The 24,285-nt window shown below is 38.4% G+C and overlaps 1 protein-coding gene across 2 annotated transcripts; it reads left to right on the top strand.

The window, feature by feature from the left end:
• The first annotated feature begins 551 nt into the window (after window positions 1-551).
• Window positions 552-14,511, top strand: LOC148850676 (NADPH--cytochrome P450 reductase-like). 2 transcript variants are annotated; one of them, XM_088944334.1, is made up of 18 exons: window positions 552-1,235; window positions 1,799-1,858; window positions 1,966-2,042; window positions 2,153-2,210; window positions 2,312-2,395; window positions 2,469-2,505; window positions 9,944-10,013; window positions 10,137-10,331; window positions 10,432-10,524; window positions 10,941-11,166; window positions 11,290-11,373; window positions 11,511-11,662; window positions 11,759-11,855; window positions 12,034-12,183; window positions 12,267-12,344; window positions 12,441-12,563; window positions 12,645-12,758; window positions 13,950-14,511. In XM_088944334.1, the coding sequence occupies exons 1-18, from the start codon at window positions 936-938 to the stop codon at window positions 14,028-14,030; spliced, it is 2,079 nt and encodes a 692-aa protein (XP_088800460.1). In that variant the 5' UTR covers window positions 552-935; the 3' UTR covers window positions 14,031-14,511. The 2 variants fall into 2 exon arrangements, with proteins under 2 accessions (XP_088800460.1, XP_088800461.1); XM_088944335.1 differs by having other exon boundaries at window positions 559-1,235; window positions 13,360-14,511.
• Window positions 14,512-24,285: the final 9,774 nt, after the last annotated feature.

Below are 24,285 nucleotides of genomic sequence, written 5' to 3'. Positions count from 1 at the left end.
ATAAAATATTTAATTTTTTTATTTATTTGCAGAATAAAAGAAATTTTAGGATCCGTTTGATTTTGCAGAAACAAAGGGGGAATTGAAATTTAGCCATTTGATTGGTCGGAATCGAAATTTCATTTCCAATTTTTCGGTGAAATGATATTCTCCCATTTTATTGCCATTTCCTCCCCCTCTCTCTTGGAAATGAAAATACATTCTAAGTTTCTAACTAACTATGATTCCGATTAATTATGAGGTGAACCAGACAGGTGGAAGAATGGGTGATCAAAAGAAAAGCCCCTTCCGATTTGGGGCTTTTCTTTTGCTTTTAAAAAAGAAGAAATAGCGAAAGTCAATACCAGAATGGGTGATCAAATTGGCAACTTTTGTTTTGACGTACCAATTATAAATAAACACGCCAGTCGCTATAACACGTGGAACCGATCAGCCGGTCCAAGTCAGCTCGGGAAACTTTCAGACGTGCAACCAAACACTAGGGAAAAAATGCATGTGTGGAAATTGGAAAAGCTGGATTTATGGTGGTGGGAGCCTGGGAGGTCCTCCCTAGATTCCAGGATTTCAACCCAATTCCCAAAAGTTCAGGGATATAGAATGGGACTGTTTGGGGAGTCAAGGGCAAACAAGTCCAACGGAGAAAGTTGGCTTCTCGTCTCGCAATAAATGCTCAACGCTAACTGGGTCAAAGATCTCCCTGGTCAGAGAGAGAGAGAGAGGAGCAGGAGGAGGAGGAGGAAGAAGATACGTCTCGATTACTATAGCAGTCTGCTCATGTCTCGAATCTCGACTCTTCTCCTACTTCTCTTTTCATTTATAGGGTTAGAGAAGGTTAGAGAGAAGCATTTGTTCTTATAATTCTTCCGTTATACTTTTCGATTATTTCGAGATTTGGTCTATCCAGTACTCTCTCTAGTCTCTACATTCGTGCTACCATGAATTCTAATTCGATCTTCAAAACGAACTCGCTCCAGTCGATTTTGGGGATTTCGCTCGGATCGGAATCGGTGTCTGATTCGTTTATTCTGATATTCACTACCTCGGTCGCAGTGCTTGTTGGTCTTGTTTTCTTTATATGGAAAAGATCTTCTGCTCCCGAGAAACCCGCGAAGCCCGTCGTGGTCCTGAAGCCGTCGTCGCTTGAGGAAGAAGACGAAGTCGAAGTCGATCCGGGGAAGACTAAAGTCACGATCTTCTTCGGTACCCAGACAGGCACTGCCGAGGGATTTGCGAAGGTAGTCCCGTGGAATTAGGAAATTTCAAAGAACTTCATGCTCTTTTCTTTTCTTCAATACTTTTCACCTTTTTATTGGCGGAACTTGTGATTTTTCTGTTCAAGTTGAAGTAATTGCATTTTATAGTGGTTTTGGCTTCTAACAATATCATTGCTGAAGTTTGGCTAGTAAATGCTAGAAATTTGGAATGAAAATGAGCTCTATCTGTCTATTTTGGTTTCACTTTTTTGTTATAAATGCTAGAAAGTGGGATATTTGGATTAAATATCCAATCTTCTTTTTTTTTCGTACTTCTAGTTTCAGTTCTTTTCGTAGGCTTCCGGTTTATCGCACATTTTCATATTGCAAAAAAGAAACTATTGTACTTATTGTATTAGTTTACATCTCCTATCCATTTGTTCTTATTTGGACCATTTAGGTCCAAAGAAATAGTATTTTTTTTACTTAATTGTTAAATTTGTAATAGCTACTCTTGGCAGTTTGAATTGGAGAAGCGATTTTTTGGAAGATATTTGTGGTCTATTTAGTATTCTAACTGGATTTGAGACTCCTTTTTGTGACAGGCTTTGGCAGAAGAAATTAGGGCTAGGTACGATAAAGCAGTCGTCAAAGTTGTTGACCTGGTACGTATAAAGGAAATAAAGTATGGTTTTGAATTGGACGTTGCTTCTTTTAGGCTTTATATTGGGATGCCTATACCATGACTATGAAGTCATGAACTTGTGTGTAGGATGATTATGCAGCTGATGATGATCAATATGGGGAGAAACTGAAGAAAGAGACTTTGGCCTTTTTCATTGTAGCCACGTAAATTATATTCCTTACTCTTAGTAGCAAACTATACGAACCCTTTGAATTAATTATGAGTTTTCCCAAGAAGCTGTTGTTTATTCAGATAATCTGATCTAAAATTGTAGCTATGGTGATGGAGAGCCAACTGACAATGCAGCAAGATTTTATAAGTGGTTTACTGAGGTGATTCTCAAGAAATCTTAGATAGAAAAAGCATCAAGCCAAATAGTGTTAAGGTTTACAAGACTTACTGATGATGAGGACGGATATATCTTTCTTTTCAGGAAGAAGAAAGTGGTGCCTGGCTTCAGCACCTGACATATGGTGTTTTTGGTCTGGGTAATCGACAATATGAGCATTTCAATAAGGTAAATATCTACTTTGTTGAATTTAAAGGTTCTGTCTTTAGGTATAATTTAAGTGTCACAAATTCCAAAACAGGTTGCCAAAGTAGTGGATGAACAGCTCAGTGGGCAAGGTATGTGTCCATCTTATATGCTTCTTTGAATTGCATTACTTTATTATATGATCAGAAATTTAAAACGTGATTTTAGTGAGTCTTCTCCATAATTGTTACTAAAAATGACTGGCTTCTTTAGTTTTTTTCCCTGTATGATATATCTATTAATTTGTCAGCTGCCCAAGGATGTACGGAGCTTTTTCCTACCATTCTTCAAAATAGATTGCATCTGTTACCTTCACCACTATTAGTATACTTTTAATGACCAAATGTTAAGAAATAAGAAGGAAAGATGTTATGGAGAATCGTTCCCATTTTTGGAATATGGGGGGGATTAGAAAGATATTTTAAGAGAAAATTCATGGATTGGGTGCTGATTTGAATAAGTTCAAAGAGATGCGAAGGATCAATATAAAAATCATTTGACTGACATTGTGTGAGATTTTTCTTTTGATAGATAATAGGAAAGTATTGTATTAATGAAAAGAGAGCGAGAAACCCTCAATCATATACAAAAGAAGTGTGCCTTTAATATGCACAGATCATGTACAGAGAGAGCTCTAAAAAACCAAAAGAAAGAAAACTCAAAAAATGATGGACCACCACTGATCAGAGAAATCTTTGAGATTGACATTGTAAAGCATGACATACTATTTAAGAAATCTTTGCTGATAGAGTGGGTCTGTCAACTTGCTTATTTTGTGTCTACTTATATTTACTTATATCAATAAATTACCTTCTTACTAGCCTTAAAAGGGGATTAAATAAGAGTAAGGGGACATCTATCTTGTGGGAGTATTTTTGTTGCCTCTTTTTTTAGTTCCATGTTCTGTCCAGGATGTTATCTCAGTTTGGCTATAAGTATCGGTAGATAATAGGGGTAAAAATTTTGGAATATGGTATCTTTTATGGCCTGTTGGAGTATTTGGAAGGAAAAAAGTTATAAGATTTTTTGATAGATGTCAGAGAACTTTATGTGCTACTTTGAAACAGTTCTCTTATGGACTGAGCCTTGGCTTGTAAAGATTTATCTGGTTTAAAATGGCCAACCTCTGCATAAAAATATAGAGATATATGTAATTGAGGTCATTTCAGAATTCTGTGAGGCAATGTCAGTGTCCATTTAATATTTTGGTGATGACCCATTTATAGATGATGAACTTGTGTGTTTTAATGTTATGAATAGAAAAACAAAATGGAACGATTACATTCCATGTGGCTTCAAAGAACCATATGAATGGGTTACCTTGTATCTTTGTTTGTTTGTATGATTTGTATGTGTGTAGTGTGCGTGTATTGTGTATCTACTCTGGTGCTGTCTGTTGTCGTATACAGTCTTGATTTAACTAAAGGCATGATTACCATAAAAACTAAAGACAAAAAAGAAAAGGGAAAAAGAAGTCACTGATAATTTGTTATCAAACCAAAAGCCTTTAGGACCTATAAAAATCCAAAGGTCTTTAGGTGTAGGTGTAGTTCAAACCCAAACCATTTTGTTAGATTCCTTTTGTGCAGTGTATTGGATAATAGGTTTCCAGAAGTTTAATGGTGGCTAATGCTAAGCTGTTCTGGATTTGGTTGCCTTTTTGAATGCAAATGTTTCAAGTCTTTATTGGAAATATACAACTAAAAAAAGATATCTTATTGGAGTTAATGGTGAGATTATGTTGGTCGTTCAGTTTCTAACCCATGGTCTAGAGGTTGAGGTTATGCCATCAAAGCACCAGATTGCAGTGCTAATAACTAGTTATCATGACATTGGCTGCTTGTTGCATTTGGTCCTACCATTTCAGCTGGTCTCATGTTCATGTCCACTGCAAAAGATATTTGGAACTTGCAGCCATTACACCAATATGCACTATCAAGTTATCCATCAATATGCAGTAGTAGAAGCTCCCTATCATGAGCATGGATAACATCCAGACAGATTCATTCTTGATTGTATTGTACAACCAGTGTTGAAAATTGGGATTTCTATTTTCTTGAAGATTGGCTGTCATGCTTTTGTTTCTTGAAGAAATAAAAGCAATTGCAACATGTACTTGAGTGTTTACTAACTGCTTTTGTCCACATAAATTAGGCGGAATACAGCAAATTTTTAATTTCTTCCCGGGCAACCCTTGGTTTAAGGTTAAGAATAGTTTTTATGGAGGGAGATAAATTTAACTACTGGATATGCAAAGTCAATGGAATAGACCCATATAATGCGATCTAGTTCTCTTATTTTAAGACAAGTCAATGTCACTTGAAGTTTTTCATATTGGTCCCCTTGATTGTTTGGTCTGTAAGAGATGCTGGTCCCGATGCAAATATTGCACATTGGTGATACATTGATTAAGAATTTTGTGACATTGCACTTTCAGTCCATGTTGTCAATCTTCATGCCCTCAAGGATGATTACAAAGCAACTAATGTTTTCCACTATGGATACAAGTTTCACATTTCTTTTATAGTGGACTTGGACATGAGACTAGCTGAAATGGTTGGAGCAGTGGCATTAAGTAGCCTTGCCATGATAAATTGTTATTGGCTCTGCAATCTAGTGCTTTGATTGCATAATCTTTGATTATTGGACAATTAGCTAGATTTTTCTAATTGATATTGCAAATTAGCTATGTACAGAATCTGTGTTTTTGCAATTACTTTTACAGATCATGTATTTCATGAGCTGTTGATGTTGACATGCTTTTTTTTTTTTAATGGTTTCATAATGTTCTCCAGATATACATAATGGTCATAGTGGTAACCCAATCCCTAGTATTTTAGCATGTGGGTTCCTTTTTTGGATGTTTGGTATGAAAGCAGAGGGCAGCTACCATTAGTTTGAGCATTGATGAATGGAATTGTGCTGTAGGATAGCATTAGACCTTTGGGATAATGGTTGGTGATTGGGGTTTTGCAAATTGCAATCACAATTAAGAAATGCGTTTGTATGCACTATATAGTTAAACTATAATACATGTTTTGTAAAGTGTTGGAAAGTGTAATGTTTCTGTTGTTTTTTTTGCTTGATTGTATTGGTCACACCTTGTCTTTCGACAAATTTTTTTGTAAGTAAACTAAGAATTTTATAAACAGGAAAAAGAGAATGTCAAGAAAGACAACAGGAAGTGACCCAAGAGAAGAAAATAAAAAAACACTCCCAAGCCAACAACCACAACAGCTCATTTGAGCCAGCAATAATCCTCTCCAAATTTCGATCTACATTTTTCTCAAATATCTTAACTTCTTCCCCCATGCCAACATCCTTCTCAATGGAACCAAGTGCTCCAGCAGCCTGCAGCCCTTAATTTATCTAGAGCCACCTCCGCACCTAAATTAAATCCTTCAGAGATTCATGATTCTCAAAATCAAACTCCCGATTCTCTTCCACTCACCCTTACTTTTCTAGCTTACTAAACAGTTTCCTTGAAACAACATAAGAATAATTTTTTTTTTATCAATAATAGATTCAGCAAATTCATTAAAATAGCATAAGAATAATTACAACAAGGAAGACAAACACTCTTATCTTCCAAATACAACTTAAATCCTCAAATGAAAGAAAAAGAAAAGAAGAAACAGTTTAGTTACAAGGCCCAAAAACATTGCATCCCTTTCTATCCCCTGTTTAGCTAATCCATCAGCTATAGAGTTAGCTGTTCTTCTAACCCAACTCATCCTAACTTTCATTTCCCGCACCAGCCACTTGAATTTCCTCCTCTCATTACTGTAGTTCCATAATCCACAGTTGTCTTTCATCAGCCACCCTATCACCACCACCGAGTCCCCTTCAATTATGAGTTTTCTGACATTCATCTCCTTAGCTTTCTGGACTCCTTCCATATTGCCAAGATCTTAGCTCTAAGGATATCTCCCACTCCAATTGTACCTGAGAACATGGCAGAAATGGTTTTGTTCTCATCCCTAAAAACACCCCCAATTCCTAATTGTCTAGGATTCCTCCTACGACTCCCATCAAAGTTCAATTTTAGAAAACCAACAGGTGGGGGATCCAGGACACCCTCACTACTGATTTGGTCTGTGTGCAGTTTGCAATCTCACCCCACTTCCTCAACATATCATCCACAGTGTAGTTTGTGAATAACTCTAAAGATTTCAGCCATTGTACAACCCTTATATGGATCACAACCCTCAATTCTATAGCCCCTCTCTCATCTTCTGAGAAGATTCTAAGATTTCTTTCTTCCCATAATGACCAGCATATTGCAGCCCTCAGTCCTCTCCACATAGTCCTTCCCCTTTTCATGCGCACCTGAAAAAAGAAGGGGAGAATAGGCTCTGCAAATCTGATGGAGGGTTCCACCTGCGCCCAAAGAGAGAAAAAGCCCATTCCCAAATTGACTTTGCAAATTGGCAAGACACCAGTAAGTGAAAACCAGTCTCCCCATCCGCTTTGCACAGAACACACCAATGAGGTGACAAGCACGTATTGGGTCTCTTCTTTTGGAGCAAATCACCAGTGTTGAATCTTTCTAGATAGGCTTTCCAACAAAAACTACCAACCCTAGGAGGAATTGGTCTACACCAAACCTCATTAACCGGGAAAGGGGAGGTTGCAGGACTGGTGGATCGACATAAGGCTTTGAAGAAGGAAGCACAAAAAAAAGTGCTCCTGGGGGTAGGGGTCCAAATTCTAGAGTTCACCTTAGAGGGGTCTAAAAAAACATTATCAAGAAGGTCAAGGAAGCTCAAAATACTGTGGAGCTCTGAGTCCCTTACAACCCTCCTCAGACCTAGAACAACATAAGAATAATTACAAGGAAGACAAACACTCTTTTATCTTCCAAATACAACTTAAGCTCTCAAGAAAAGAAAAGAAAAGGAAAGGAAGGAACAATTAAATTACAACTTGGCCCAAAACATTGATTCCCATTCTACCCCTTGTTTAGCTAATCCATCAACTATAGAATTAGTTGATCTTTTAATCCAACTCATCTTGACTTCCATCTCCCGCACCAGCCACTTAAATTTCCTCCTCTCATTGTTGTAGTTCCATAAACCACTGTTGTCTTTATTCAGCCACCCTATCACCACCTTCGAGTTCCCTTCAGTTATGAGTTTTTTGATATCCATCTCCTTCGCTTTCTAGACTCTTTCCATAGCTGCCAATATCTCAGCTCTAAGGGAGTCACCCACTCCAATTGGGCCTGAGAACAGGGCAGAAATGATCCCATTTTCATCCCTAAAAACACCCCCAATCCCTGATTGTCTAGGTTTTCCCCTACTACTCCCATCAAAGTTTAATTTTAAGAAACCAGCAGGTGGGGGGGGGGTCCAAGACACTCATTATTGATTTGGTTTGTGTACAGTTTGCAATCTCACCCCACTTCCTCAACATTTCATTCATTGTGTAATCTGTGAATAGCTCTAAAGATTTCAACCACTATACAACCCTTATATGGATTATAGCCCTCAATTCTTCAGCTCCTCTCTCAATTTATGAGAAGATCCTAGAATTTCTTTCTTCCTATAATGACCAGCATACTGCAGCCCTCAGTCCTTTCCACATAGTCCTTCCCCTTTTCATATGCCACGTAAAAAAAGAAGGGGAGAAAAGACTCTGCAAGTCTGGTGGAGGGTTCTAGGTACACCCAAAGAGAGAAAAAGCCCACTCCCAAATTGACTTTGCAAATTGGCAAGACACCAGTAAGTGAAAACCAGTCTCTCCATCCGCTTTGCAAAGAACACAATGAAGTGACAAGCAAGTATTGGGTCTCTTCTTTTGGAGCAGATCACCAGTGTTGAATCTTTCCATATAGGTTTTCCAACAAAAACTACCAACCCTAGGAGGAATTGGTCTGCACCAAACTTGAGGAATTGGTCTCCTCATTTGTCAAGTTATAAGATTTTATTCTTGATGAATTTACCTTTTACCATAAAAATGGTATATAGTGCAAATAAACCATTTTATCCTTTTTACGAGACTGCCACATTGCCAACACTTGGTGCTTTGCTCAACACTTATACCATCTCAATGATGCTCCAAGTTGAATTAAGCAATGACTGTTATGGTCCCGCGCGTAGGATCCTGTCACGGGTCGGTCCATGGTGCGAGTGCCCTGCCTTCCCTTGCGTCTTCCCTTGCATGCAGACCCTATTGCGGGACTGAATGGGTGATTTGTCCAAGAGACCACCCGAACTCTCCTCACTATTTTCTTGGCTGGAAAAACTCAATCCTTTATTTCAATTCGTAGCTCCTTAAATAGGAGATTACATAAGGGAATTCCTAATTAATCTCAAACTCCAATTTGAACTCAAACTCCTAATGGTAACTCACTCTTACTTAAGATAATGATAAAGATAAGATTAGAAAGGGATAAGGGATAAGATAAGGATAAGGTAGGCTGGCGGCAAGTTGGCTTGACGTGTCCAGATAAGGGTGGGCCCACCCCAATGAGCTGTCGTGTGGGCCCCGCTCTGCTGCTGTTGTCGGGTGCGTGCGCGCGGCTCATGGTGCCGCTGCCGCGCGGTGCGTGCGCACAGTGCTGCTGCTGCGCAGTGCGTGTGCGCGACTCATGGTGCCGCTGCTGCCTGGCGGTGCGTGCTGCCCGGCATGGTGCCGCTACCGTGCGGTGCCGGGTGGGTGCGCGGTGCGTGCTGCCGTGCGGTGCACACTGCTGCCTGGTGGTGCGCGTTGCGCGCTATTGGTGCATGCTGCTGTGCGGCGCTGCCAGGCGGTGCCTGCTGCTATGCGGCCTGCCATGCGTGCTGTTGCCTATGACTGCTCCGCAGTGCGCTGCCGGATGGTGTGCCCATAACAATGACTTTGACAGTTAGCATTTAACAAGATATTACATGAAAAGGCATGTGTAATAAGGAGTCTATGCTTCATTTTTCTGATTTAAAATGTATTGTTAAATTATTTATGTAACTAAATATTGTTAATTGCTATTCCGTGTGAATGTTTTTTGGAAATTGACTTGATGTGATACCTACAAACACTTCAATGCTTGGTACTTATCCCACATACCAAAGCAATTGTTTATCACTATTATTAAAAAATGAGAGAGGAGAGAAAGCAACTTTAAAGAGACAATCATAAACCAAAAAATATAGCCGGCTCTAAAAACACAAACTTACCTAGGGTTTGGCCCTGATATGAGCCTGTTTGTAGTGCGAAGAGTGAGTAGTTGTTAGTTTCTGTTTGTGATGTGCAGCTTCTCCAATGAAAAATATAGTCAACGTGATTTTCCAAAAATAAACTCTGGGCAAAATTTTGTGAAAACTTGAGCTGATCTGCCAGATGTCAAGTGTTAACATTCCTGAAGTTGTCTATTGTTTCTGCTGCGAAATCTTAAATGACTATTATTGAGGTTACATGCTTTAAGAACATAGTATGATGTAACATACCTGTAATTATTTGCTAAAGTCCTGTATGTTTTCTGGCTGTTCATGGATACATCTTTTTGAATAACTTGGCAAAAAAGTTCTATTCATGTGGATCATTTGGTAGGTGCAAAGCGACTTCTTCCAGTTGGTCTTGGTGATGATGATCAGTGCATTGAGGATGATTTTACTGCATGGTATGCCTTATAGTTGTAGCAAATTGTAACATAATCCTGGAGAATATTGTGAGCCCTAGATGGGAGCATCAATGATAACATCATTATAGATTATTGGCATTAATCATATAGTTTTTATTCCAGGCGAGAGTTGTTGTGGCCAGAATTGGATCAATTACTCCGTAATGAGGATGATGCTAATACAGTATCTACTCCATATACTGCAACTATTCCTGAATATCGGGTTGTTATTCATGATCCCACTGTTACAGCCTGGGAGGACAAATACTTGAGCATGGCAAATGGGAATGCTATCTTTGATATTCATCATCCTTGCAGGTACTTCTGAACACATGCATGTTGTATTTCCCCACCCCAACCCCTGAAAAATGTTCATCTTTTATAATTGACTGAAATCATTTTCTTTGGACACATAAAGAGCCAACGCATATGTTCAAAGAGAGCTTCACAAACCGGAGTCTGACCGCTCTTGCATACATCTGGAGTTTGACATATCAGGCACTTGTCTTACGTGAGTTCATTCCTAATTTTTCCATTCCCTTTGAAGTTCAGATTGATTAGTCATTATTATGGCAATTTTGTAGTACTAATTGTATCTTCCCTTCAACAACAAGTGAAAAAGTACTTTTACTAAGCAAATATGTGAAGAAAACAAGGATTATTATGAGGCATAGAGCTTTTTGTCTACTACATTTTATATTATTTATAATAAAACCATGGAGTTTAAAACTTCAAATGAGCTCTGAGATGTCATTTTTTGTTAGCAAAATCTAGTTTGTTCATCTGTATTTCCATTTTCTTTGTCCTGTGTCTTCAGTTGCCATTCATTTGGTTCATCACCATTGGTTCAGTTAAACTACATTTTTTTTTTCCAAACTTCAGATTAGAACACTCTAATTTGAAATTCGGTTTTGTTGCTCTTATCAGATATGAAACTGGAGACCATGTTGGTGTTTATGCTGAGAATTGTGATGAAACCATTGAAGAAGCAGGGAACTTATTGGCTCAACCCTTGGATTTACTGTTTTCAATTCACACCGACAGAGAAGATGGCACTTCACTTCCAAGCTCATTGCCTCCTCCCTTCCCTGGGCCATGTACCTTGCGCAATGCACTAGCACGCTATGCTGATCTCTTGAATCCTCCTAGAAAGGTTGTTTATCAAGTCCTGATCCTTGTATTTTTTTCTTTTATCTTCACTGTTCACATTATTCTTGAATTTTTAGTTGCTATTCTTGAATATTAAACTATTTGGTTCTATACATTGAACTTTCAGGCCAGTCTGGTTGCTTTGGCTGCTCATGCATCTGAACCCAGTGAATCAGAAAAACTAAGATTTTTAGCATCACCTGAGGGGAAGGTTCAAAATTTACTTTATTTTCTTGTTTCTTGTAGTTCAAATAATTTGTTATGCTTGTTTACTTGTTTTCATTGCTTAGTGCATTTCTGTGTGCCTTTGCATTGTTTATTTAATTTCCTTTATGTTCTTATATTCAGGATGAGTATTCACAGTGGGTTGTTGGGAGTCAGAGGAGTCTACTGGAAGTAATGGCTGAATTCCCATCAGCAAAGCCTCCCCTGGGTGTATTTTTTGCCGCAATATCCCCTCGTTTACAACCACGATACTATTCAATTTCATCCTCTCCAAGGTGACTTGCTTTTCCTAAATGTAATAACCCGAAGCGCTTTTATCATTATGTGGGGATTTTTTCAGTGAAGTTTGTTGTCTTCTGTATTTTGCGTAGATTGGCACCTTCTAGAATTCATGTGACATGTGCTGTGGTTTATGGTCCAAGCCCCACTGGGAGGATTCATAAGGGAGTGTGTTCAACATGGATGAAGGTAGGAGTTGACCATTTACATGCTACGGAATTATCTTTCTTCTTTTTATATTGAATGTAATAGTTATTTTTGCAGAAGTTCTTGTAAGGCCCTGCATAGTAGTTATTTTAAAAAGGAAGTTTATGGTACACCAAGCTATCAAAAAAAGTTTCTTATACACTTGTATTGAATATAACAGTCTGCAGTTTCTTTAGAGAAAAGTCATGATTGTAGCTGGGCTCCTATTTTTGTTAGACCATCAAATTTTAAGTTACCGGCTGACCCTTCAGTACCATTTATCATGGTGGGACCTGGTACTGGCTTAGCACCTTTCAGAGGATTTTTACAGGTCAGGAAAGAGTTATCTGGTTTATCTAGTTTTCTTGTTATTTCATGAGAACAGCATATATAATCCACATAGTTACTTTTCAGGAAAGACTAGCCCTGAAAGAAAATGGTGTCCAACTTGGTCCTGCTCTCCTCTTTTTCGGATGTAGGAACCGCAGAATGGTAATTGTTCATCGGTCATTATTTTATATGAAATCTAGTTTTATAGTCTCTCTCTTTTATCCCTTTTTCTGGCCATAATATTCTCTTTGTTTGTAGGATTTTATTTATGAGGATGAACTTAATAGCTTTGTGGAACAAGGAGTGTTGTCTGAGTTGATTGTTGCCTTTTCACGTGAAGGGCCAAATAAGCAATATGTTCAACATAAGATGATGGACAAAGTAAGTTGATGGTAAATATATAATAGCTTGCAGTGCTCTTTGGCTGCTCTACCAATTGTATAATGCATGCTCTGCTTGCAGGTAGCAGACATATGGAATATAATATCCAAGAATGGATATCTCTATGTATGTGGAGATGCAAAGGGAATGGCTAGAGATGTCCACCGGACTTTGCATACCATTGTTCAAGAGCAGGTATGAAGTACTATTGTCGTGGTTACTATCTTGCCCTTTCTAGTGGGACAGACACACATACACATGAAAATAATTCCAAATGCATATAAGTTGGTGCTATTTGATGGAATAGCATTTCTGGAAAGAGTATTCTTGTTTGGCCAGCATTTGTAACTACTCTTCTTTAGGCTAACTGTTCTCATTGAAAAAAAAAACTTCGAAAAAGTTCTTCTTTAGGCTTTTATGAAAAGATGATCCAACATTTGTAACTGCTTTTTCTTTTTTATTTCCACCCCTTTCCCGATCTAATTGGGACTTACCTGATGTAAATGCAGTGGGAATGCTTGGATCATGATTAAGCTGCTACTTGTTCTCATTGAAATTTTGTGGTCCAAACCATGTTTAAACTAGCATGTAGCATCTACAACTTTTGCCCCCAGCCATTTTGAGACTTGACTGATTTAAAAGCCACGGGGACCGCTTAGAAGTTAGAACATGGTTTAAGTGACTACTTGTTCTCATCAAAAATTTTCTGCCCATATCATGTTTAAAATTTCCATCTTGTTGGTTCCTTGAAGGCTAATTCTGTACCAAGAGTATAACTTCTCTTTTGTCTTTTCAGAAAGGATGATCTAACATCTGCAACATGGAACATGCCGAACCTGAACTGGAATATTTCTAGATGCATGACATATTCACCTTTTACTGCCATTGATTTAATCGATTGTTTTTCCATTTCTTGTTGCATAAATAACCTGCTTAGATTGGGGGCGCAGGACCTATAATTTGTCATGTCCTATATCAGGATGACCAGGACTCTGAAAGGAAGATATCTGATCATGCTGACCTTTTGTTTTGGGCCCTTCTTAGTTGGGGTTCATCCAATGATGGGTCCTGATCTTCTGAATATCTGCTATGTGGTATGTTATGAAGCCCAGACCACAACTTGCTGTCCTGTATCTCCTGACCCTAGCAAACCCCATTATTTATTAGCTTTAGGATTCTACATGTTCAACTCTGTTTGTGCTGATGAAGAAATCCAGTTCCAGAGAATGCTGGATAGGCTTTGATGTTTATGAACTTTTTCATATTGGCAGTTATATCCACTCACTAGGGTTGGTTTATGCCTTATTCTTATCTTATAATCAACCCCTATTAAAGAACAAACAAGATTGATCTACATTACCCATGTAAACTTGGATTCCATTTCAGGGAAGTATGGATTCATCCAAGGCTGAAGCTACAGTGAAGAAACTTCAGATGGATGGACGGTATCTAAGGGATGTCTGGTGATTTTTTTGGTATTATTATTTCTTTAAATAGCTGCCTGCTGTAATGGAGGTGAGCTGTTAATCATCTTCGTCAGAATGTGTTTGTAAGCCTCACTGCCTACACAAGTTCTTTAGCAGATATGCTGATTGCAGAAACAGAAATTTGGTTTACTGGAGAAGAACAAACAAGTATCTGCCAATGATATATGCACTTGGCGTTTCTGTGCTCTTTTCAGATGCGAAAGGTCATGTTTGCAGTCAATGTACTTTATTATCTCAGTTCGTATGAGAAAGCGTCTGAGGTAACAAAAGATGTTAAACCGACTTTAGGTCTCACGGGTAGTTGCCAGCTGACTGCTGAGGCTTAGATCTCAGCCTGCTGTTGACATTATACAGGGTAGTTTTGTAAGAATAGTTAGTTTTGTAAGAATAGTAATGTTTGTACTGTGTTGTTAGGTACAAGGTATGGAATAAAGATGATTGCTGGAATGATTCTGTTGATACTCTCAGAATTCTTTCTGCCATTCTTTGGTGGTTTCAGGTTTCAACAATTGTGCTTTTTGAGATAAAAAATCCCTTGCCTTTGAAGCCTTCTTTCTGCTCTAGACCAAAGTCATATGGTTTTTAGATTTTAGGAGGCATTCTTTTTTTGGATCTTGAGAGGGGCAAAGTTGATCAATGGGATTTTGGTTCCCATTGACCAAGAAATCCATGTTATTTTTTCAGATTTATGTGAGGACTATGGAAACTTCCTTTTTCTGATACCCATATTCTAGGTGGGTAAAGAATTTTACTTTCCCACCTAGGGGGAAAGTTGGCAACACTTGAATGAGACAAAAATGCCCCTTTCAATAATGGATTTTTATGGCTAAAATGATCATTTCCTTATTTACTTGGGAAATAAAATAACATTGGTAAATGCACCCGAGCAAGTAATTGAAAAGCGAATGGGGCCTTTGAAATAAGGGATGGCTCAGCTGATAATTTTATTGGCCAGTGTTCCTTGCGTATTGTCTTTCTAGCCCCCGTTGAATTTACAAAAAATGGAGTTTGTTTATGCTTTTCAACTTCTGAGGGAGGAGAGCTGGAAAACATGCTATTGGTAAATCCATTTCTATGTCTGAGTATGATTTTCAAGGGTAATAGCATCTAGAAACGAATCTAGGTACATGTTTTCATGTTTTGTGTTAGAGTATATCTATCTAATATCTATCTATATGTATCAAGATGGTCCATGTATATATATCAAGATAGTCCACATCAGCATGCTTCTCCTTGCTCCATTGCCCCAATGTGTATAATCCTTGACTCTCTCTCCTCTCCCCTTCCCACCACTCCCTTTAAGCCATGTCACCATTCCCAATCCAACCCAACTACCTAAAAATATTCCTAAATCTCTCTCCTAAGATATCTCCTCCAAGTCATTATGAATGTATTATGTTACCCCACTTCCCAATAAATAGTTAAATACAATTAATATTTAATCAAACCTATATATATTTTTTATCAATAACAAGAAACTTTATTAAAGATATGAAACTATGTTAAGCTTAGGCACAAAGGGGAGATAAAAAGACTTGACTCCCCATCAAAGAGTACAAGGAAAAAATAAAAAAAATAGCCAAAAAAATCGAATCCCTTATTCATACCCCTTACTTTGCTAACCCATCAGTAAAGGAATTAGTAGTCCTCTTCACCCAGTTGTAATGAACCAACATATCCCTATAAAGCCATTTAAATTTATTCTTCTCATTGTTATAACTCCATAAGTCGTCGTTTCCCTCTTTTAACCACCTAATCACTACCTCTGAGTCACCTTCAAGGACCAAACATCTGATGTTCAACTCCCTTGCTCTTTGGATGCCTTTCAGGGCTGCGAGGATTTCAGTCCTAAGAGAGTCTCCTCCAATTGGGCTTGAAAACATAGCGATAATAGCCTCCACCTCATTCCTAAATACTCCCCCAATCCCAGAAGGCCGTGGGCTCCTTAAACAATGCCATCAAAATTTAGTTTTATGAACCCAAAAGGAGGAGGAGACCACAAAGGACTACAACTCCTCTTACAAAGGGCAGAGGAAGCTATCTCCTTCCAATTTCTCACCAAATCATGTGCCACCCTTAACAGAATTAGATCTAATAAGTTTCCAATGGCTATTTCCTTATCTGAAAATATTCATGAGTTTCTTTCTTCCCATAGAGTCCAATACATTGCAGTCCTGATGCTTCTCCACATAGTCTTCTCTTTCTTCTTCGGTCATCTAAAAAATGAGGGAGAGAACAAGCTTTGGACACTCCCAGGGAGTATCCAAACACACCCAAAAAGGGAAAAGACCCACTCCCAAACTAATTTAGCAACCGAACAAGTAACCATAAGGTGGTAACCAATTTTCCCATAAGCTTTACAGATACTGCATCTATTAGGAAGTAAAGAAGAGTTGGGTCTCTTCTTCTGAAGTAGGTTATTTGTGTTAATTCTTTTCAGAAAAAATTTCCAGCAAAAACTACCAACCCGAGGAGGAATGAGTTTACTCCAAATTTCTTTAACCGGGAAAGACAATACAATGGGATCAGATAAAGTCTCAAAAAATGAAGCACAAGAGAAAACACCTGAAGAGGAGGGAACCCAAAATCTGGTGTCCTCCTTATTGGGTCCAAGAAAACATTTTCAATGATTGCTAATAAAGACAAAAGGTGGTCCAAGCCTGCATCCCTAATTGTCCTTTTCAGACCTAAGTTCCACCCACCCTGAAGGAGAGTTTGAGGGGCTTAATAGTGGGGATCTTAAACACTGATAGGAAATACATAGGAAGATTAGCTAGGGTTGATCTAATCAAAGTGATTCTCCCCCTCATGGAAAAATAAATTTTCCTTAAAGAAGCAAGCCTTTTTCCAAATCTCTACTACCGGGTTCCAAAAGCTAACCTTTTTAGGGTTATCCCCCAAGGGAAGGCCTAGGTAAGCCATCGGCCAATCCGAGATTGCACACCTTAACACATCTGTGTACTCTCTAAGCTCCTTCTCCTCCAAATTCACACCCGCCAAACTACTCTTATCCAAATTCATCTTGAGATTAGATACCCGCTCAAAGAGTTGTATTGCCAATTTTAGGTTCCAGATCCACTCAATGTCCCCACCTTCACAAAAAATGATTATGTCATTTGCACACTACAGATGAGTAAGAGGTATCTCCTCCCTTCATACTCTCCATCCTTTTATTAAATTCCTTGAATCCGCTCTCTGAATCAATCTCACAATAACATTAGCAATCAAAGTGAAGAGGAAAGGGGATAGTGGATTACGTTGTCTTATTCCTCTTGAGGCGGGGAAGAAATCCACCACAGTTCCGTTCACCAAGATAGAGTAGTGGTAGATTCTAATACAACCCAAATGCACTTACACTAACTGTCTCCAAAGCCAAAACTTTTCAACACCTCCAACAAAAAAGACCAATCAATCATGTCATAAGCCTTCTCTAAATTCAATTTACACACCACTATATTTTTCTTAGATCTCTTAAAGCTCTCCAGACTTTCATTAGCAATCAAGATTTGATCAATAATTTGTCTTTCCATCACAAAAGCACATTGGTTAGGTGCAATTATGGAAGGAAGAACCTTCTTTAATCATAGAGACAACACTTTTGTGATTATCTTGCACAAATTGTTCACCAAACTAATAGGTTTAAAGTCTCTTGGTTGTGATGCCTCTTTATTCTTAGGAACCAGAGCAATGAAAGTGGAGTTCAAGACCGGGTTGATTATTCCCCTTCTGTGAAACTCTTAAAAAACTGACCCAATATATTTCTCTATAATACCTCAACAATCTTGATAAAAAGCCATTGTGAATCCGTTCGGACCTGGAGCTTTTGTTCTATCCATTGAAAATGTTGATTCCTTTATCTCCTCCAATTCAAATCTCCTTTCTAACCATTCTCTTTTTTTTTTTTTTGGACTTAGAATCGGCCAATCCAAACCCTCCAACCAAATCCTTTCATTTAAACGTTTTCCAAAAATAGATTTGAAGTGGCTAACGAAGGCTTCTGCTATTTCTATCGGGTGGGAAATGACTGTTCCTTCAACTTCCAATTTTGAAGTGAAATTCTTCTTTTTTCTACCATTTGCCACTGAGTGAAAGAACCCGATGTTTTTATCCCCTTCCTTAATCAACAGATCATCCAATCGCTTCCTTAATCTCCATCTCCTTTCTCTGTCTTCTTCTCCAACAAGACCCCTTTCTTCCTTCATATCCAACTCTTCTATCTACTCTACCAACACTTGTTTCATTTTCTCTACTCTCCCAAACTCTAACCTGTTCCACTCCTTTATTTGGGATTTTAAGAACTAAAGTTTTTTATGAAACCTCATTCATTCCCACTGTATTGGTGGATTATAATGCTGCCACCATTCCTTGACTTTCTCAATGAATCCTAGGTGGATCAACCACATGTTTTCAAACCTAAACGGGGCAGGACCATTGCCTCTCAATTCCTCCTTATACATTTCAATAGGCCAGTGGCCTGAGGTAAGCATTGGAAGCACCCTAGATGTTAAGTTACCCCAATGTTCCCCCCAATCTGTTGAAAAGAGAAACCTGTTCAGCTTAGATCAAATTGGGCTTGATTGGAGGTTGGAGCAGGTAAGGTATTGTTAAGCATTTGAAGTTCTTTGAGCTCAAACGTATCCACAAACTAATTGAAGAACCTCATACTTGTTGTCACTCTCTGTCTAGGGTTGTTGGTTTCCTCTATGAGTCTCACTACATTAAAATCTTCTCGTAAACACCACGGTCATTCCCAAAGGCCCCTAATATCACTCAACTCTTCCCATAGTTTCTTTCTCTGCCTATAGTCATTGGGGCCATAAACATTTGTTAGTACCCATTTGAAACCATCTTTCACCTGCTTGAACTTCAAAGAAACAGAATGATCACCTATCAACTCCTCCAATCTTATAAGCACGTCTTCTTTCCACAATGTTACAATACCACCTAAAGATCCCCACGACGGAGCAGCCACCCACTTAATCCCCTTAGCTCTCCAGACACTTCTTGCCCATTTACAATCAAAATCCATTCTTTCCACTTCACCCATTATCCTCTCAATTATCCCCCATATCCTTTTATCTCTACCGTGCATTCCCACTACTGTCTCCCCCTCCTCCCCATGTAATCTCATTGTGGCTTCCCGTCCATGGGCCTTGAAAAGGAATCTAGAATAATGGACACAGAATATTCATCGTAACAAAAACTGAATTGACAGAGTTGTCAGAGTTACCTGTTTCAACTGAGGGTTGTAGGAAAGGGGCAGAGGAGGGTGGATGGTTTTCAAACCCTGTAAAGAACAACTGGAGCTTTCTGTCTCCTCGGGTTGGAAGAAAATATTCCCCGTCACATGGTTTACACAAATGCCTTTTTCTTTACCCGGTTGTTCACCTCTCTGTGATGTACCCTTGTTCAGATCTGGGTTAGCGTAATCAAACACCTTAATGGCTATTTGCAAGGGGCTAAACCTTGGTAAAGGCTTGTCCGAAATTGAGCTTTGGTCTACACTGTTCAAGTTTACCGGAGTCTCCAAATCTGTCTTTTGTACGCCCATCGGATTTTCAAGAAAGATCTGCTCTAGATTTAACTCCTCTCTGATCTGTCCAGCCTGGGGACCTTCTTCTGCCTAGCCATCGAAACTTGCACAGTCTTCAGAACTCCCCCTCTTCATCACTCTCCGTGGCGCAACTTATCCATCCTTTGTCTTCTTCCTCTCTCTCTTCTAATTTACCCCAACAGTAACGTGGTTTTGGGCGATCATCAACACTGGAAATCTGCTCGCCACAGTCCGGGCGAATGTTCCAGCTTAGGGGACGCTTTCCTCCACCTGTTCGCGTTTTCTGATAGTCATGAGAATCACACTGATCAGCCTCCTCTTTTCTGGAAGAAGATTGGCGGACATTTCCGTCTACAAACATTTTAAGTCATCACGTGGCCCACTAACGGTGGTGAATGGACCAAAAATTGGTTCGGCCATTCTAACATCCGGTTCAGAAGTGGTGGCCCTGTTAAGACGCACCGAGTTGCAAACTCTTTTGGCCACATCAGCATAGGAATGGCCACCTAAAACTCTTGAATTTAATTAAAAAAAATTGAATTAATTGATTTTAAAGGAAAGTTTGGAGAGGCGGAAAAACCCTGTGACTGTTCATTTTCTCCGTTTACTTATCACGCGCAGCAGGTTGCTTCTCTAATCCTTGGGTGCCATGTGTGCTCCAGCCAACTGCCACACCATCATCCCCTACCTCTGGTCGTCTCTCCCAAAGAGATGCCTCAACTTCCGTCGCCAGCCAAACCTTATACCAGGCTCCCTCTGAAAGAATTTCGAGAGCACGAGGCAAGTTCTCAGGCTTCAGCCCCGCAATTCTAATCTCCGCTGCACGCAAACTTCTCAACTTCAGCTCTAGAAGGACACCCCCTAGGGCTCTAACGATTCCTCCTAAGGTCTGTTCATTCCAAAGATTAAAAGGTAGTATGAGGAGTTTGATCCAGAAGTTGCAGTCCTTTAGCACAACTTCGTTGCGTAACGGAACCCAGTTTTGTATTTGTATCAGTCCTCCATCTACTTGGACTGTATTGAAACTCAGTTTTTCATCACCTGTATCGAGGATGGCTTTCTTCTCATCAAAAGGCAGAACTACTGCATCACCTTCTAAGTCCAGCCTTTTAGCAACTGCGTCTAAAACTTTCGTCCAATCCCTTACAGCCCTATCAGCCATTAACACCATTATGTGTTCCCATTTGCCTCTCCCTTCTTCAAGTGCTAACTTTCGGATTCCAAATGAACTTGCTATCATAGTCCGAATGAACTTGTTGGGTATTAAATGGTGTTATTAACAAAAGCTAATAAATGCGGTTGGTAAATTATCAAAAATTAATAAATATTATTATTAATTAATTCATCATTTACTTTTTAAAGTATTTTGGATAATTACTGCTATATTCATGCTAATAACATTTTATAGAAATTGAAACCTCTTTAAATAATTTCTACAAAATAGAGAATTATATTTAGCAATTATCAAAATTATAAAATTTTAGTTATTGCTATTATTATAGTTAATAACCAAATGCAGATGAGGGAATAAAATATTATAACGTTGGAAAATGAAATTATTAATTAATTTAAATTGTAAAATAAAAAATAAAATAGTGTAATTTTGTTAGTAAATTACTTAATAAAAATAAATATTTAAAATATTTTTTAATAAATCTCCATAATTACACAAACGTAATACATTTTTCAAAAATTTTTGCAAAACTACATTTTTGTAAACTAACATTTTGGAAATTAAAAGATATAATATTGTACTTTTGGAAAAATTTTGAAAATTTATTTAAAATGTATTAAATAATTATTTGGAAATTTTAGGAAAATTTATTACATTTGATAGATTTTGAGTAACTATTGAAAAATTATGTAATTTTTATTGTAAACTATTAAAGGTAAATGAGTGTGGAAAAGGGAAAATTGTAATTTGAACCAATAATTACACAAATTATTAAGATAAATTAGTATAACATTGGAAAAATGAAATTATTGGTTAGTTTATATTAAAAAATATAAGTTTAATTAATGTAATTATGTAAGCAAAGCATTTAAAAAATAGGATAATTGTCCAAAACTCACCAAGACTTTTCAACATTTCTCTTAAACCCACCATAACTTTTCAAAACGTCTAAAACTCACCATGCCACTAACTTAACCTTAAACAAACTAACGGTTGTTAATATATTACCATTTTACCCTTTAAATAAATAACAAATAATACAATACTCGTATGAGAAAGCATCTGCCCTGTCTTTGAGCAGGTACATAGACCTTCCATCCACCAAGAAATCGATGATCGATCATGTCTGCCCAATAGAGATTATAACTTGATCTCTCATCAAATCCAATCAAATTGGGCAGTAGAAATCCTTCGAAATTGTAAGAAAGTTCTCCCCAATTTCCTGATAAATAAGACCCTTCCATGCCTTCTTTTGATTCCGAGAACTAGGGGTGGATTCGAGCTGAGCCGAGCCAGAACCTTAAGCTCGAGCTCGGCTCGAGTCAAGAGTTCATAAGCTCGAGCTCGGATCGTTTTATATTTTATAAAAATATTTTATTATATATTTTGTAAATATTTTATTATAAAAATATTTAAAAAAAATGTTTTATAATATATAATTTTTATTTTATATTTAAAAATTTAAGAATTATAATAATTAATTATTATAATATTTTATAATATATATATATATATATATATATATATATATATTCGAGCCAACTCGCAAGCCTCACGAGCCGAGCTTGAGCAGCTCGTGAAAAGCTTGGCTCGTTGCCACCCCTACCCCGAACCCATTTCTTCTTCTTCCTCATATCCAAAAAGCAAGAATCTGCAATATCTAGTGAGCGCGAGAAAGCCATTGAGTACTGGTACAATTGGCTCAACATCCCCTTCGTTATTGTAGATGCGCGCTCCTCTAGAAACTCAATCTCATTAGCAACGACAGAGAGCATTTGAACTAGCACGATGTCGCTGAGCTGGACCGGAGCCAAGAAAGCCTTCGAGGACGGTGTTCTTCTTCTTCGCAAAGAGGAGAAAATAGCAGTTGATGCCATACAAATTAAAGATTCAAAACCCTCGCTTCCTCTTTCTCTCCTCCAAACGAAATGAGAAATCAGCCTCAACCAAACCTTTTCCCAACCTCCTCTCCTCCTTGATGTGTACGATCTCTTTTGAAATCTGAATCCTCATGCAGTAAGGCTATGTTTTATCTGATTTTATAACTTGGTATTACCATGTTCTTTTATTTGGTTCACTCTTCGTTTTTGTCCATTTTCTTTCATTCTGCTCTGGCATGGCGTCAAACGGAGATTGAATGGGAGAATTGATAATTAAACAACTAATCCTCTAAACAAATTAATTGATAATTGCTGGGAATTGGAGTGATTGAGTAGATTGAATGCACAGATGATAGATTAGAACCCACGCGGATGGTACAATGAATCTTTCTCTAATTCCTTTGTCTTACTTAAGAGGAGGGTCCATCCTTTGCATAGTTTATGTAACGATGGTTGATAAAAAACGTACAAAACTCATCCTGTTCGTTTGCTCTTAAGACTGTATCATTCATTGAACTACTCTCTGCCTCTCTCTCTCTCTCACCAGACTGAGAAACAGAGTTATTGAATAGCAGACGAATACGTTAACGACCATTATTTTTGTTTTCTTAATGTTGGAGTTGGACTACAAATGACTCCATCATTTTCGCTTACCCACCACCCACCTTGCCATATTCTCTCATTTCCGCTTCTCCATTGCGTTAATGGCAACCATTATGCCTATACATGTCATCTGCCCTACTACTTGCCCCTCATCTCTCCCTACTTTGCACCCGAAACTATTCCATTCTTCTCTGAATCGCTACTGTGAGGACACCCTCTGACGGTCCAGAGCAGCCCAAGTTGCTTCCTTTAATGGGTTGGCTGGTTACCCCGACAAGGCTGATATGCTAACCCTAACACCTTCACCCTCGACGTATCATTCTAGTCCGGCATGGGCAAAGCCAAGGCAACGTCGACGAAAGTGCTTTTGGTCGGATTCCTGACCCCAAGATCGTACTTACCCAGAAGGGCATGCAGGAAGTTCTGAGCGACAGAGGAAGAGTGAAGATCGGTAGAGAGAGACCCTAAATGAGCATTTTTTTTTTCTCTAAATCGCCAGCCAGGGCCAATTTGGTCATGCAAACTGTATTTATGCTACGTGTACAACTTCTGTTGGTGAATATTAACGGTGCTTTAATAGAAGGTGAGTTTTAGAAAATAAAAACTCACTAACATGGTGTGTTTTAGACCTTTTAAAAAGTTATGGTGGGTTTAAGAGAAATGCTGAAAAGTCAGTGAATTTTGGACAATTACCCTAAAAAATAAGTGATGAAGGGTGATTTGGCACAACCTAGCAAGAAGGGGACATGTAGGCACGATCTGGTCGATGGATGACAACTTAGCCAGGCAAGCCTAGTTCACAACATTCAGAGTTCGGGTATTCAGCCACCTCAGCCCAAAATTTGCCTCGGTGTAGAGGCACCTCGACATCCAATCCAGTTCAAGATTAAAGAATCGAAGTTTCAGTTCAGAGCTAATGAGACTCCAAAGGCCTCCCCAACAGATCCCGAATCTCTTGAGGTCACGATGAGCCAACATATCTCAAATTTCGCAAAATCACGATAAGAACTCATCCCGGTTTCAC

Source organism: Nelumbo lutea, chromosome 5 (genome assembly GCF_056320005.1).
Source record: "Nelumbo lutea isolate HS-2025 chromosome 5, American lotus-T2T, whole genome shotgun sequence".
Lineage (NCBI taxonomy): Eukaryota > Viridiplantae > Streptophyta > Magnoliopsida > Proteales > Nelumbonaceae > Nelumbo > Nelumbo lutea.
This window is presented reverse-complemented; position numbering and strand designations above follow the sequence as displayed.

What these genes read in the sequence shown, in the direction of transcription:
- LOC148850676 (XM_088944334.1), top strand. Translation starts at nt 936, where the DNA reads ATGAATTCTAATTCGATCTTCAAAACGAACTCGCTCCAGTCGATTTTG. An exon ending in TCTTGAATCCTCCTAGAAAG is followed by an intron (nt 11,167 to 11,289) that starts GTTGTTTATCAA and finishes TTGAACTTTCAG; the next exon opens with GCCAGTCTGGTTGCTTTGGC. An exon ending in TCAATTTCATCCTCTCCAAG is followed by an intron (nt 11,663 to 11,758) that starts GTGACTTGCTTT and finishes TATTTTGCGTAG; the next exon opens with ATTGGCACCTTCTAGAATTC.